Source organism: Medicago sativa, chromosome 7 (assembly GCF_051527215.1).
Source record: "Medicago sativa cultivar Bolivia chromosome 7, Bolivia_mono, whole genome shotgun sequence".
Classification (NCBI taxonomy): Eukaryota; Viridiplantae; Streptophyta; class Magnoliopsida; order Fabales; family Fabaceae; genus Medicago; species Medicago sativa.
The window spans coordinates 47,021,977-47,038,767 of record NC_140755.1 but is presented as its reverse complement, the minus strand read 5'-3'; the positions used below and the strand labels follow the sequence as shown (position 1 = coordinate 47,038,767).

The following is a 16,791-nucleotide window of genomic DNA, read 5'->3' as shown; positions in this document are numbered from 1 at the left end:
CATGCATATAAAATCCTCAACAGTCACAGCGGAATATAATTCATACGTCACCAGAATTACATGTCATAAACAACATAAATCATAAATAGAAATCTCCACAACAGACGGTTTAAACAACATAACAAATGCCTAATCAGAGCCTATCCTAGACTCTAAGACACGACAACGGAGAAAGCTCCTGCTATCCAAACATCCACCAAGCGACTAATCCTGCACAACGTCTACCCATCCATACAGACAAGTAGGCGGTCGAAACCACTGGGGGTAAGCATTACATTAATCATAATCAAGAAATAATAAACATAGCATTCAAGGATTCATACATATCACATATACATAACCATCCCTCCTAGAATACTAGCATCACATGATTATCCCCCATCACTTGCACTTCAAGCTATCACATTATTATCATAGCATGACAAACATATTCAATCTTTAATCAAGTCATCGACAAGAGTTCATCATTTATCAACATCAAATCAATGAAAGGATTACTCACCTCATTCCTCATCTAGCATACTTAACTCAACAAATACAATTCATCATTTTAAAGTTATAAGCGAGCAATCATCATTATCACAGAAATCACCAAATCATATGTATATACATATACAATTCTCACCTCATCATTATTATCAAAATAGTTATCATCAAATTGATTCACCAAGTGTATAAGCACAAACAAGTAAGACATGCAATTAGAACATAGTTCAATTATTCACAACCATCAACACAATCCACCGATGTACATATACACCAATCCACAAAATCACAATATTCACCAAATTTCACCAATACACAAATTCATCAAGTCACATATTCAATTATGACATAACTTATCAACCATTCAATTCCAAATGTCACAAGTATGTATTCATCAAACACACTTATCATCAACAATCACCATTCACATGCCACATCAAGACATCATTTCAATATGCAATGCGCCTATACACGACACATATATGCATGTGGTACCATAACAACAACAATAGATGCCAACCGAACATCTAAGTAAGAGAACACCTCCTCTCTTACCAATCACCTATGTAAGAGAACACCTCCTCTCTTACATTTCACATACGACTCAATATGATCATGATGCATGGACATACAACAAGAACCCGACAATGCATAACTTCAACATAACAAATGCAAGAGTACACCTCCTCTCTTACAAATCACCAATGTAAAAGTACACCTTCAATTACATTGACTATCTCAACAAAAATTGCATTATCAAGTATACATGTCCACACATTCAACAATCACAATCCACATAAGAGTCATCATCACACACATCAACATCAACCTACCAAATATCACAACAATTCCATATACTTTTCATAAACCAAGTAAAATGGAACAACATATAATTTCATGATAAACATCATATTCAATCGTCCACAATCATTCACATATCATCAATTAATCATATAAAATCATCCAAGAAAGATTTATAAAGTAATTGGTTTAAAGGAACCATTTACAACCAAGTTCGTCTATCTTTCCACCATTTTCAAAATTATTGAAGTATTGAACCAAAGCCAAGAAAACAATATCCAATGCCTCAACTAAGTATTCCCCTAGGCTATGTATAAGTGCAGTAGGGTATACCTTGGCGTTTAACCCGGCTAAATACGACGAAATCATAAAAATCACAAAGTTCGTCTCACTTTATCACTTTGCAAAACCAATTCATTTCCAAAACAAAACCAAGTTAAATCCTAGCTATGATACTCTTAGAAGCTTAATTATAAAGTGATTGTATAAGGGTAGGTGTTTGGAATCCGTTGGTATGCTTAAAAGTACACAAAAATACGAAAAAACAAGGTTTTGAGATTCTGCAGAACTGACACGGTCGCGTCATCAGGACACACGGTCGTGTCATCCCTTACAGGAGACTCTGACACGGTCGTGTCATATAGACACACGGTCGTGTCATTCCACCAGTATATCAAAAATGCATTTTTTACGTTTTCGTGCATAAAATCTTGTTTTCAAATCCATTTTCAATTCCATTTTCGCCAATGCATTCCTAACAGTTGGACCATACAAACCACACTTGAAAACTTGACATTTCAACATTAAAACAACTTAATCAAACTCATCCCAAAATGACTTATTTTGCAGAAGCTCTTAAAATGACTTTTACTCAAAAACCCGTTTTCTTCCCAAAATGATTTTTCTCCAAAACAAAGTGATTAAAATAGAAAATCATACCATCCTGACTATTCTAACAATCTTCTTAACTCATTCAACATCATCAAAATCAAACTTCTTCATAATCAACCCATTTTTTATGAACAACATCAAAGATTATGATTACCCAATGTTTCTAACATCAACAACAACGCCTCACAACATCAACAACAACAACAACATCTCATATCATCAATTTTTGGGCAAAACACAAAGCATACATATGTACATGATTTAAGCTTGTAATTTCATCATCAACAACTCAATTAACATTCAATTTACATACCCAAACATTGCATCACAACATAAGCACAAATTTACCAATTAATTCCACCATAATCAATTATTCAAATAAGCACTTAAGTAAAGAATTAGGGTAGAAGCTACAACTAAGTGATTATGAGTAAAGACTAAATCCCTTACCTTAATTCTTCACAAACTCAAGTTAGGGCTTCACTTTAGCTCCAATCCCCTTGAATTCTACCTTCCTTTAGCTCTCTCTAGCTTTCCTCCTTCAAACCCCTTTCTCTTCTCTTGCCTCTATCTCTTTCCAAATGACAAATGTTGGTAAAATCCTATTTCTCTACTAACACTAGTTTTTAAATAGGTCCAACCTAATTGGGCTCAACTCACAACTCCTTAATGGGCCTAACCCATTTATATTCTAACCCAAAATGTTACTACTCACTTAACGGTAAAATGTAATAATAACGGTCACTTACCGGTAATAAAATAATTAATACACTCTCTCTAGTAATTTAGTAAAATAACAACTCTCACTAAGCACTAAAATAATCCTTAGCAAAAATTACAAAATTACCCCTACTCTCAAAATGACCAAAATACCCCTATGTCTAAAATGACTAAAATACCCTTCTAACACCGATTTCTACGATTCCCGACCAAAATACACACAGAGGCAAATAATCACATAAGAGCACATATAACACACATAAATAAATAATAAAATAAATCTAGCGAAAATCGGGATGTTACATGGAGGTATCTACTCTCATTTCTCTTCCCATTTCCAAGACCGTGCTGTGGAGCCCCGAGCATGGCTGGCCTTCAGTTTCGATCCTTGTCTCATGTCGAGGGGGTCGGTTTGGTGAAACTATTTTCAGTAGATGAGGTGAAGGCTGCAGTGTGGGATTGTGATAATTATAAATGTCCGGGATCAGACAACACCTCTTTTGCGTTCATCAAAGATTTTTGGGATATTTTGAAGGATGATGTGATGCGTTTTCTTGTGGAATTCCATAGGAACGACAAGTTGACCAAAGGGATAAATAACACTTTCATTGCTCTTATTCCTAAGGTTGATAGTCCCCAACGTTTGAATGATTTCAGACCCATTTCTCTGGTGGGAAGTATGTATAAGATAATATCGAAGGTCCTTGGTAAAAGAATTCGCTCGATTATGGGATCAATTATATCATATCACAATTGGCTTTCATTAAGGGTCGTCAGATTCTTGACGGCATATTGGTGGCTAATGAGGTTGTTGACGAAGCCCGCAAGTGCAATAAGGAGTTACTACATCAAAGTCAAAGCATTTATCTATGGGTGGTCGTTTGGTTTTGCTGAAGTCTGTCATGTCATTGCTGCCTGTTTATGCTATTTCTATTTTCAAGGCTCCGGCAGGTATCATCTCCTCTATTGAATCTATTTTAATTTGTTTTTTTTTTGGAGGGGAGTGAGGACCACAGGAAAATATCATGGGTGGACTGGAACTCTGTTTGTTTGAGTAAAGAGGTTGGTGGTTTGGGGGTAAGGAGAATTAGGGAGTTTAATTATACATTATTAGAAAAATGGTGTTGGAGGATGTTGGTGGATAAGAATAGTTTGTGGTTTAGGGTCATGGCAGCCCGTTATGGTGTGGTGGGTGGTCAGTTGGTAGGAGGAGGTCGTGATGCCTCTTCTTAGTGGCGGGTTATCTCTACATCACGTAGGTAGGAGTGGTTCAGAGATCATGTCAGTTGTGGGGTGGGCAATGGGAAGTTAACTATGTTTTGGTCAGATTTGGGGGTTGATGGAGTGGTGTTTAGGGAGAGGTTCAGTAGGTTGTTTGACCTCTTGATGATAGTCCGTCATATCACATTTTTAAAGTCTTTTTAATTAAGTTTTAATTTTATTTTTATTAGTTTAGTACTTAATTTAGAGTCATTTTAAATAAATTGTCACTTTCTAATTTATTGAGTCAAGTAATGTGTATATAAGACACTTTGATAAGTGTAATTGATTCATTACCTCATGAGTGAATAAAACGTTTCCAGCTATTATTCATAACTTTCTCTTTTCTTTGAATCCCAAAATGAATCAACTTCACCATTACCATATTCATCAATTGTCCCAACAAATGAATCATAATCTCATTCTTAAAATTCATAGAACTAGACCAATCAATGTACTCCCTCCATCTCAAATTATATTATAAGTCATTTTGGTCGGTTCATATATAGACTATAGTAATATTAAGTTTATATGAGAAAGAAAAATTAAGAGGTTAGTTTACAAAATCATGCTTAATTAATGATATGAGAAAGATAAATTAATAAATTGAAAAAAAGATAGAGTACTAAATAATTAAAGGTATAGTAAAAAAAAATAACATTAATGTTTCATTGCTATTGTAATGCGACTTATTATCAAGGGAGTATTATTTAATTATGCATCCCTACTATCTCTAACACTACATGGATATTAACAAAATAAGCATATACCTTTCAATATTTAATTTATCAGATGAAGGCCAACAAGAAAACCTCCTTGTTAAATTTTTTTATTTTCATCCATCAAACTATTTTACCTTTGAATTGATCGGCCATGACAAATTATTGTTAGTTTTTTAATCTTTATTCAACATCAATTTCATCAAACTAAGAATATGCTCCTTGATATTCTATCAAAACTTGCCCAATAAAAAGCATCCTTATCTACATTCTTAATCTTCACCCATCAAAACTATTTATCCTTATCATTTCTTCTTTCTTTAGTTTCTTAAATAGTTTCCATTTTCAAAGTTACGACCAAAGTTGAGGGCAGAAATTAATCTTAGTGAAGAAGACTATGAAGTTTGCAAAGAGGTATATTGATGATATTAAGGAGAAGCAGCCAGGATGGAGGGACAAGTTTTTGTCATACAAAGAATTGAAGAGGCTTATACGATTGATACATGATGATGGAAATGAGGAGGCAGAGTTTATTTGTTTGTTGAACAATGAAATCGAGAAGTTCAATGATTTTTTCACTGAAAAAGTGGAGGAATTCATTATCCGATATAAGGTTATGTATTACCACTCCCCTAAATGTAGGATTGGTCGATTAAATTACGAAAATTAAGAAAGTTGGTAGTTGTATTAAAATTTGTCAAAAATCGATATTATTTTTACAAATTTATCATTCTAAAAAGAGAATAAGAATAAGTTTATGTTATCATTAAAGTATACTTATAAAAAGGGACAAAAAAAATTCAAAAGGATATTTATATTTGAAGACAAAGGCATTATTGTATTCATCCCATATATAAAATTATCTCTTATTGAAAAATTATTTATATGTAAACTTTTCAAAATCCAATGAGAGTGACTAAGTTGATAAATCAGTTCTTAATTTGTGGGAGGAATTGCGGTTCGATCCTTGCAAAACACACTTTTGCGGTAGAATGAAGCATTAGGGTGTCAAAGGTTTAATTATGGTGTTTTCCTACCAAAACCCAACTACAAAAGTAGTGATTTAGCGTTGGCCGTTCTATAAATAGTCTTTGCTTCAACTCAGCATCGGCCAAGCCGCCACTAATCAACATCTTTCGTTAAATAAATGATGGTAACCATTAGCTTCGAGCTCTGGAGTATCATCGACAATTAGCTTCGAGCTCTGGAGTATCATCGACAATGTTGACGCAAAGGTGGCGCAATAAATTGCAATTAGCATGCGTTGACTTTTGGCCTGTTAGCATGGGCTTCAAACCGACGCTAAAAACAAGTTTTTTCTGTTGTGAATAGACTCATTTCAAACTCTCCAACATAAATTTTCATTTTAACAAAATATCCTTAACTATTTTACTATTTCTCTCATAGAGGATTGGAGAAAGAGCTTGAGTGACGAGTTCTAATACAAATTAGATAAAATAAAAAGTGAGATGATTAATCACAATAACTATAATGGTGATACTAGATACAATTTGTTAATCAAGTTTAATTACACAAACCAAATTAACTAACTTTTTTTAATTTGTAATAGGTTTTTATACATACAGGTGCTTGTTATGTTTGCTGAATTGTACTATTTTAGTTGTGTTGATAGTTCCATATTATTTCTTATTAGTGTACACACACACACACATACTTATAGTTTTCTTAAAAAACAGTTGTGTTGGTGCAGGAGTTAGAGCAGAATATCAAGAGAGCAATCAGTTTAAGGGGAACAAATGGAAGTCAGTCATCAGAAACTGATTATATGGAGATGATGAATACTTTAACAAAATATATTGTTGATTTACATGGTGAAATGGTACTTTTAATTAACTACTGTAACATCAATTACACAGGTACTCTTTCTTCTTTCATCATAACCTTAATTATATAACATTATCCAAATTATAATCTCACTGAAAACTCATTCTCAAATTTAAAAACCTCATTAACAACAATCATTGGAATGTTATCAAGCTATATATTATTTATGAATAATAACATTGCTTATGTCCTTCAAAAAAAAAAAAAAAAATAACATTGCTTATGTTGGAGGTTTTTAATTTTGAAGGGTTGGCGAAAATTCTGAAGAAATATGATCGAAAGACAGGCGGGCTTAGGCGCCTGCCATTCCTTCAGAAAATTCTCGAGCATCCCTTTTTAAGCACAGATCTGATTTCAGAACTTGTGAGAGAATGCGAAAATATAATAGATGAGACATATCAAGCCAGTGAAGTAGCTGAAAGAGTAAATGCAGAAGTTGTATTTGATGGAAAAGGATTGTTGAAAAGAACAGTTGAAGCTTTACTTACAGAACAAGAGAATGTGATGATCGTCGAAGAGGGTACGAGTTCTATGCAAAACGAGTGAGGTTTAATCTTAAATTCACTCGGTGTGATGATGAAGTTCAATTCTGCATAGAAGATTCTTCATTTTCAAGTTGCGTGTGTAATGTTCTCAGCGTAACGTGATGATCCTCAACTCTCCGCAATACTTAATATTGTGTTCTTGTTTTCTTTCATAATGAGTGTTTATAAATAAGATGAGGTATTGCTTGTGACTTGACTGTCAATTATATTCACTTTTTTTTTTTTTGTTTGCTTATTGTTTTACATATTTGAAATATTGTAGACTCGTGCTAATATCCAATTTTACTCTTCGTTTAAAATCTTTTAATTACAATTATGTCTGTTTCTACTCGATCAAATAGATGCATTTTTTCAAATAATCGTATAAAATTTCGTAACTTCAATTATTTTTATCGAGAAAAGCGACAAACATCGGCTTGTGCATGCTAATGACAAATATTACTCAAACAAGAAACAAAAAAGGAGTATTACTATGAAAAGCTTAGCTCATTCTCAACAACAAATTCATCCACCAAGTTGTTAGCTTTTCCATTCATCATCCTAATAACGATGAAGGGGCAAGTTATATTGACATAGTTAAATACATAGTCTCAATGTGGCTAATGCCTAATGGGAAAATCACAGTAAAAAAATAATTACCACTCTACAAACTCCCATAACTATGCAAAATTTGAGTGAGCAATATGCTTCACAAGGAGAAACAAATTATACAAAAATCTAAGAGGCAAAACAACAACCCTTCTTTCCACCACCATCCATTTCATTAGGAACAATTATCCTACTTCCCTTAAGAAGTGTTGAAGTCCCATTTTGATCATCACCATTGGAACTAAGTGGTTTCTTTGCATTTATTCGGTATATCTCGGTTAAAATCGTTAAAAAACAAGTTTCGACATTGGTGGCTTCAAGTGCTGATGTTTCCATAAAGAAGAGGTTCTCTCTTTGCGCAAACTCTTCTGCGTCTTCTGTTGGAACTGCTCTAAGAGTAGAAAGATCGCATTTGTTTCCAATTAACATGATCACGATGTTTTTATCGGCGTGACTTCTCAATTCTTCTAACCATCTGGCCATGTGATCGAACGATTGACGTTTTGTCATGTCGTAAACTAACATTGCCCCAACTGCTCCTCGATAGTATGCACTAGTAACTGCCCTGTACCTATAAGTTAGAATAAGAGGCAACTTTCAGAGACCAAAGTAGCAAATTAATGCTTCAAATGCAATAAGTCTAATGCTTGTTAGGTAAAAAAACAACTCAAGCCAGGAACCAAGGACTTGGATTCCCCACAGTCAAGGAGTCTTGCAGTAGGTTCATTGAAAGCCGTTTAATAGAAGTCGAACGGTTCAAAGCCGTTTAATAGAAATCGAACGGTTCAAATTAAAATATTGGCAAGTAAATACAAAAGACTATAAATAGTTACTTATATCAGATAAATTAGATATCAATGATTACTTATATCACAAGGCATCAAGAAAAGAAAGGGAAAAGAGCCAGTAAGACCAAAAAGGAATAGAAGTGTTATCAATATATGAGGACAAAACCATACAAATGTGCCAACCTATAGTGATGTATTTCTTCTAGCATTTTCTAAGTAATTCCTTAATGTAAATCTCGTAGATTACTTAATCATGTAAACATTGTACTCAAGCCATGCATTGTAGTTTAGTAAATTCATATTCTTTATTAAGTATAATGTAATATGGAAATTCTATTCATAATTTTTCATAGTCTGCTGATGAGTACAAATGACATATTGTAAAGACGTACAAACATGAGACTGAGACTATGAAGCACGGATACGGACACGGACACCGGACATGACACGGACACTGACACGCCGACATAGTTAATAATTTGAAAAAATCACATAATTTAATGTAATTATAAGTGTCGGTGTCGTGTCTGACACTGAGACATGCCTAATCTGAGGAGTGTCTGTGCTTCACTTAGACAATACAAATTATTCTAATATTGCGCTCAATTAACCTTACTAGTTTCAGCATTTTCCATTTTTTCAAAGATCTTGTGCAATTATATGTCATTCCTAAACCAACTCCAAGAGGCAATTAAATTCATATATTTCTTATAGAGAAATGTGATACAGACACAGTTTTCATGCTTGAATTTTAAGCACAATAAGCAGACATGTTGTTTTACTTAGTATCACACACTACAAAAGACTTTTAACATAGATGCTAAAAGCTTTACATTTTGTATATTTAAAACAAACATCATATATTTATCATTTCAAGTTTATCCTATGCACTAAACATTATCATTTTAGACCTATAATCTAAAAAGTTGTCCCCGTGAGTTTAGCTCAATTAGTAGGGAGGACATTGCATAATATATGCAGAAGTTAGGGTTCGAACCCCAAACACCCCAATTATTTACCTTAAAAAGGTGAATTTCTAGCCACTAAACTACTTGACCAAAAAAAAATTCATTTAATATCTTCTGACATAATGATACTACTCCTGTATATTTTAGCATCACACTTGTGTTAATTGAACATCAAGATTAGTTATTACACACATGGTTAAGGCGGTTCAATGAATGGTTGATGGATATACCAAGATTAGATGACTCACTAACAACCAACTGAACTCGTTTGTTGGGTTCAAAGAGTCTAGTAACGAAACTCACATATAATAAGTGGGGCAAGAGGGGGTATAGATTGTTCGAACATGCACCCCAACACATCAAATTTCCTGCAACTTTTTAACATTTGAGTTGTACTTACATGACACAACCAATTAAACTTTACTAACCACAAATTTGAATACCTGAAAATCAAGGTTAATGAAGTATGATTAACAAGTTGCGAAACCTAATACATCTATTAACCTGTTCTAACATTTCATTAACCAAGTGTGTATAATGCATTAACCAATTAAAAATTTAATAACATTTTTGCATCACATAACTTGATCACCATATCCTAAATAAAAAATCAACTCAAGAAACATCCCTTCTCATTCAAGAATGGATCTAATAATTCATTATTATTATCACACATAAAAATATAAACAAAAGGGTAAACAATAACAATAATAACTATTATTATATTGGTAAGATTCATACCTTTCTTGACCTGCGGTATCCCATATTTGAGCCTTAACAGTTTTATTATCAATAATCAAAGTTTTGGTTTGAAATTCAACACCAATTGTGGCTTTAGAATCAACTTTAAATTCGTTCCTTGCAAAACGAGCGAGTAATTGAGTTTTTCCAACTGCTGAATCACCAATCAATACAACCTTGAACACATAATCGATCTTTGTGTTGTAATCACCGTACAAATTAGACATTGTCACAATCCTCTAACCCAATTCAACATGCATTGAGAAGGTTAATTAATTAATCAATCTATGTATAATCATTGATGATTGATTTGTTGATTGATTGAAAATTGAAAATTGGTGATCTGGGTATGATGTTAGATGGGGATGAATGTGGAGAACGAAAATGAATTTTTTTTTTTTTTGTTCAAATCTGAGTGTAATTGGTTTTGCTTGTATTCCACGGAATAATTGTAAATAATTATTACATTTGTTAAGTGTTTTTCTTTTATAAACCAAGGTATTATTAATGTGTATATGTGGAGACTAGGACAAGTATTTTTACGTACGACATAATCAAAGATGTTTGAATCAAATGATTAAGATATCCAAGTATCTACACATGGCACACTATATGTTGGTTGAAGGATATTCTTAAATAACTATTAGTATAAATTTGTTAATTAAAGCACATCAATAAACTTAGAAGTATAGAGCAAGTGATGGACTTTCAATTTTCCACAAACATATAAAAAGTGTGGTCAAGTAACAATTTTTTCCCCAAAAAAAGTTAAAGTTTGACAAACAAGTCACTAACTTTTAAAAAGTGCTACAATTGATACAAAATGTTATTATCCAATAACTTGAAAGTTATGTAAAAAAAAAAAGGGTTAATTAAGTAAATGGTCCCTATAAATCAAAAGACATTTGTTCAACTTTATGTTAAATCAAAAGAGATGCACTGCTTGAAAGCTATGTGAAACAAAACATTTGTTCAACTTATACTACAATTATTACTCTCTTTCAATTGTGAAATGTAAATTCTGGACATATTACAAAGATCAATTACAAAGAGTCCAATCCATAATTACTAGACATATTACAAGCCACTCATAAATACAATAAAAAGAGAGGAAAAAAATACAATAAGATAATGAAACCATGCTGATTCCATCTCTTTTTTCTACTGAGAACAATCTCCAAATTCAGCATATTTCTTCATTCTTCAAGCTTTCAGCAACCATAACATATACATAGAATCCATTGATTATACACTTAACTCTGATTATTAATATTATTATTTTATCTGGGGATAACAACATTTGTTTTCTCAGTGTCCACCTCTACCATAGGATTTTTAAATAGATAACCAAGTTTAATAGATTTCTTCCTTAATTTATAACAAACCCTATACCTAACTTTTAAAGATCGACGACAATCTGGAGCATCTATAGTCACAACCAAGGCGTTCGAATTCGCTAGATCAGACAAACGTGCCGAAAAATTTGGAAACCAATTAAACTTTATGTCACCCTTACACAAATCTGAATCCAAACGTACCAAGACTGAATCTTCAAATTTTTGGTACTTAGAATCTCTCAAACTTATTGACACATTAAGTGTTTCTTGTGAAATTCGATAGCTATTAACTATAGAAAATTGTACCAACCCAATATGAAGAAAATTATAGTTACTTCTATGACTTCTAATGTCATCTCTTGATAGCAAATACACATCTTTGTATTTCTCTGCTGAAAGATTTTCTTCTATTGTTGTAATTTTGTAAGGTTTTAGAAAATTGAATTTTGAAAATAGTGTTTGCTTATAAATTTGACTAGTTGATATTTTTTTTATGACGTTGTTGTTGGAATATTGGAAGTGAACAATACTGTATTCCTTTTCACTATCATCAATTGTGTTCTCAGCAGGAACAAAATAAAAAGAATCCATTCGGAGTGATGATTGATGATCTTGTCCCTGTGAAATATGCGGTAAATTAATCATGAGATTAGCGAGACTAAAAAAAAAACTATGTATATATTAGTGGAAAAAGAAATTAGCTAGATTTTTTTTAAGAAGAATTTAGCTTGTTGAAGGAGTAACAAATGCATTTAAGCCAGTTTATAAGTTTTCATAAGTTATTTTGAAGAGCTAATAAAATAAGCTAAAAACAACTTATTGACATGTCATAACGTGTTTTCATAAGCTTTTATAAACAATCAAGTGCTTATGTTAGTAGATAGTTCAAACAAATCAATTTAACTTGTCTAGTCTTTAGTAAAGTTCAAAGATTAAGGGAGTAGCAAAAGAAGCTTTAAAATTTAAATGTTTACTTACTTGACAAAGTGCAGATTCTATTCTCAGGCTTGAGAGATTAGAGACTTGTTAAGAGATAATGGTTGAACTTGAATGAGCAAGGAGACAATAATATGTGAATATATATATATATATATATATATATATATATATATATATATATGTTCTTAATCTTAGGGAGCAAGGAATTCCATGTCTTTAATTTATTGAGCAAGGAAGACCATAAATTCTTTAATTTCTTTGTTAAAGTTACTTTTCTCCGAAGTTACCTAGAAAGAGACAAGGAAATGAAAATGAAATTATTTCAATGGAAAACAATAATTGATACGCAGAATAGTGTATTTTGTCGTATTCTCAGCTTGGGCTAATGTTTTATGGTGTAATAGTAATTTTGGTCCCTCGGTAATGATTAGTCATTTTAGTCTTTCATTGTATCAAAATTTTAAAATAGTCTTTGATTATGCATTATGTTAGTCAAAATAGTCCTCGACACTAAAATAATCTTTCAATGCTCACAATAACTCTTTTCATATATGGACTAAAATGACAATAAACATGTACTTATAAAGACTAATATAACAATAAGTAAGTATATTGAAGGACTAATCTGGCAATATTAATTAAACATTTTAACATCAAGGACTATTTTGACTAACAAAATGCATAATCAGGGACTATTTTGAAGTTGTGGTACATTGAAGGACTATTTTGACTACTCATTACAATTTCAGTGACCAAAGTGACTATTACCCCAATATTTTATCGCCAAAAACATCAAAGCCTTCGTCATTTGGCTTATTCCAAGTCGTATTATTATACTACCATTAACTCCGAATATGATGAAATTTAATAAGCTTATTGATCAATGGCTTTTATATATGTTTAGTCCTTGCAAATATGGATCATTTAAATTTGAGAAATGATATTTTGACAACCACTTTTTAACAACTTTTGGACAACTTTCTCTCTCATACTCACATGATGTTGTTATCCTCTCTCTTCCTTTTTCTCTCTCCATTGTTTTTGACCAATAAGAAATGAGAAAGACAAGGTTGTCAACAAAGTTGTCATCAAATGGATGTCAAAATATCATTACTCTTTAAATTTTGGTTCCTGTAATCGTTAATTCTAGCATTTTGCCCCTTCAAAATTTAATCACTTAAAATCTCGTCCCTAAGCTCAATTAATCATTGCCACGTCACTAATCAGGTGAGGTGTGAATGTTAATTGGTCAAGTTGGTGTGAATTGACAAAAATACCCTTGAACTTATCAGACAATTGCGAAAAGACCAGAATACCCATATTGTTCTTGTTTCCCTCACATACCTTCTTTACCCTCTACATTCCAATTCATAATCTTCTTCTTCTACTTTATCCTTTCCAATTACGATCATAAAGGGAAGCATGTGTTGAAAATTTATCGGTGAATCTTTTTATTAATGAGTCTGTCATTTGAATATCATTTTCTTCTTCTAAACTGATATCCCTACGAAACTGATATCCAAAACAATGTTTTATCATAATTTTGTTATACTGGAAATTAGACTTTTTTAAATCTGCATTGGATGCTGAAAATTAACTAACGACTTCATTTTCTTTTGCTAAACTAATATCCAGGTCTTAAAATCTCGGGTTAATTAAATTTTTAGTTCCTATAAATATTCACAATTTTGTTTTTAGTCCCTATAAAATAAAATCACACTTTTTAGTCCCTGTGACATTTTCCTTAAGCATTTTAGGGACCAAAAATGTTGATAAAAATTTTTTATAAAGACTAAAAATGTTGATGGAAAATTTTATAAGGACTAAAAACACTAACGAAAAATTTTGTAGGGACCAAAAAGTGTGATTTATTTTTATAGGGATTAAAAACAAAACTGCAGATATTTATAGAGACCAAAAACTTAATTAACTCTAAAATCTACCAAGTTGCACAAATTATTGGCAAGATTTTCCTTTTGTACTTGGCTTGTAATTGTTGGCTGAAGCAAACTCTCATTTCAATCACTACCACTATTTTCTGTAGCTACCATAATCTTCCCTTTATAATCTTATCTTCTTCTTCGTTATGGTTTCAAACACATATCCTGTAAAAGCTTATTAGATCCAAAGCTTCAATCTGAAACCCAAAGCAGCGGCGGTGAACCAGATCCGGCGACAGGAGGGTAAAGAACAACATCGGTGACAAATGCAGTGTGCTACTCGATTGTCTGTTCATGTGTTCTTAAATTAGGGAATAATGTTTTCTTTTTTTCAATTTGGGAATGAATGTTGTTTGCAGATACATCCGGTAAGAAGAAGAGGGAATGAGAAGATGAAGACAGGGGTAAAACTGTCATTTCACTTGTGGGTTGGTGAATTAACAAAGTCACGTCATCAAATTAATGACGTGGCAGTGATTAAGTGGGGAGAGAGACGAAATTTTAAATGATTAAATTTTGGCATGGTAAAATGCTGGGATTAAGGAATACATGGACCATTTTTTAAATGATCATTATTTGCAGGGAGTAAATTAATGACGTATAAAAGCCTTGATTAATTCATTATGTTGCAATATGGGATGGCAAAATTATTGATTATTTGAGTTCAAACTTTGGGAAAAATTATGTAAACACTTTGGGTAAGGAATTTTTTTTTTTGTACAAACTTTGGGTAAGGAAATTATTGAGTATGTTGGCCACCATGAGAGATTCGAGAAAAAGATAGAAATTAGATGTGTTTTTTTAGAAAGTTTGTTTAATCTAAATATTTATAACTCATGAATCTCTTTGGAAGAAACTCTTTGATAGTGGATTGAAGAGATGCTCTCTCCCCAATATGTAGGTAAATGTTGTTAGTGATGGATCAAAAATTTTGACTTGCAGGAGCAAGATTTTATATGATAAATATTTATACAAAATTTTTAGCAATGCAAAAGTAATAAAAATAAGGAAAAAACCTAGGTACAATTCCTTATTGTTTTTTGTAGGATTCTTAACTAAATTTACCATGATTTTCTCAAATACATAATTTTTTCGGAGTTTGTTATATATAAAAAAAAGATGTGTATTTTTAGTTAAGAATCATACAAAAGCACCTAAAGAATTGTACCTAAGTTTTGTCCTAAAAATAATATCATTATCGATGAAAAAATATTTGAGATTATAAACACTATACTATTATATATTAGAAAAATTAAAGACTCTTTAACATCTAAAAATCAAAATTGTTCTTTATATGTCTTTATATTTAAAAAGTATGGTATAAATCATTTAAAATTTTATCTCAAATACATTTACGCGTTTGATTTAAAAAAAAAATCATGAGAGAAATTATTTTATAGTGTAATTTTTAATTTAGGGGGAAATCTTTTATTTTAAGTGGGGGCTATAATTAAAACATCAAAGATCAACATATATAAGAGGAACCGTAGTTGGGGCAGTTGCCTCTAATCTACGACAAGTAGATCCGTTTCTGAGTGTTGTACTGAATTGAATAACAAATTTTTTATGTGTTGTTCTCTTCTTTCTACTCTCTTTATCATATTCTTTAGTTTGATTGTGGTTTTGTTTTACACTTGATTGCTATATAAGATTTAGATTTGTTTTTGTTGCTTGTGAATGTTTGGTTGTTGGTTGTCATTGATACTTGCTCCACATATCTAAGTTTAATTAAGGTGATTTTGAGTATGAATTCACAAAATTTACCAATGAACAAAGAATGCTTTTCAAATTTTGTTCACACCTTACTACAATTCTATACCTAGTTTAATGTAGGCAAAAAGATCAATTAGATATGTAAGACAAGAGTAGTAGCCACCCAACTACACTATAATGCTACAATTTTTTCCTTTTTAAACGACAAGTGTTGTTAATATTGTTGAAAGCAATGATCAAATCCTTGACAGTCCACATAGTCATCCTTAGATCCCCTAGAACATTATACTACAATAGCAAGAATATAAGATCAAAAGGTAAATCACTTGATATCTAAGTTTTTATAATCAAAGAGAAAAATCACTCAAATTTTCTACACTATTAGCTGAAAGTAACTTCTTATAAATGATTCTAAATATGATCACTTCTTATAAACACTATGAAAACTGCTTATATCATAAATATGATCATATAAAAACAGATGACAGCCAATCAAATCAGAATCCATTT

At 31.8% G+C, this 16,791-nt stretch overlaps 3 protein-coding genes and 1 pseudogene across 4 annotated transcripts; 2 read left to right on the top strand and 2 right to left on the bottom strand.

Moving 5' to 3' along the window:
• Positions 1 to 3,262: 3,262 nt before the first annotated feature.
• LOC146906259 (uncharacterized) lies at positions 3,263 to 4,131 on the top strand. The gene is made up of 2 exons (XM_085728778.1): positions 3,263 to 3,793; positions 3,898 to 4,131. The coding sequence occupies exons 1-2, from the start codon at positions 3,263 to 3,265 to the stop codon at positions 4,129 to 4,131; spliced, it is 765 nt and encodes a 254-aa protein (XP_085584904.1).
• A 1,011-nt stretch (positions 4,132 to 5,142) lies between these two features.
• LOC146906258 (SPX domain-containing protein 3-like) lies at positions 5,143 to 7,458 on the top strand. Its single transcript, XM_085724801.1, has 3 exons — positions 5,143 to 5,490; positions 6,589 to 6,754; positions 6,970 to 7,458. The coding sequence occupies exons 1-3, from the start codon at positions 5,275 to 5,277 to the stop codon at positions 7,266 to 7,268; spliced, it is 681 nt and encodes a 226-aa protein (XP_085580927.1). The 5' UTR covers positions 5,143 to 5,274; the 3' UTR covers positions 7,269 to 7,458.
• Positions 7,459 to 7,734: 276 nt separating this feature from the next.
• On the bottom strand, positions 7,735 to 10,738 carry LOC146906257 (ras-related protein RABA4d-like). The gene is made up of 2 exons (XM_085724800.1): positions 10,353 to 10,738; positions 7,735 to 8,426 (listed from the first exon to the last, which is right to left on the bottom strand). Exons 1-2 carry the CDS (start codon positions 10,577 to 10,579, stop codon positions 7,985 to 7,987), a joined length of 669 nt encoding a protein of 222 aa, XP_085580926.1. The 5' UTR covers positions 10,580 to 10,738; the 3' UTR covers positions 7,735 to 7,984.
• A 581-nt stretch (positions 10,739 to 11,319) lies between these two features.
• On the bottom strand, positions 11,320 to 12,741 carry LOC146906256 (uncharacterized; annotated as a pseudogene). Its single transcript, XR_015018539.1, has 2 exons — positions 12,668 to 12,741; positions 11,320 to 12,307 (listed from the first exon to the last, which is right to left on the bottom strand). The product of XR_015018539.1 is annotated as an uncharacterized LOC146906256 (transcript).
• Positions 12,742 to 16,791: the final 4,050 nt, after the last annotated feature.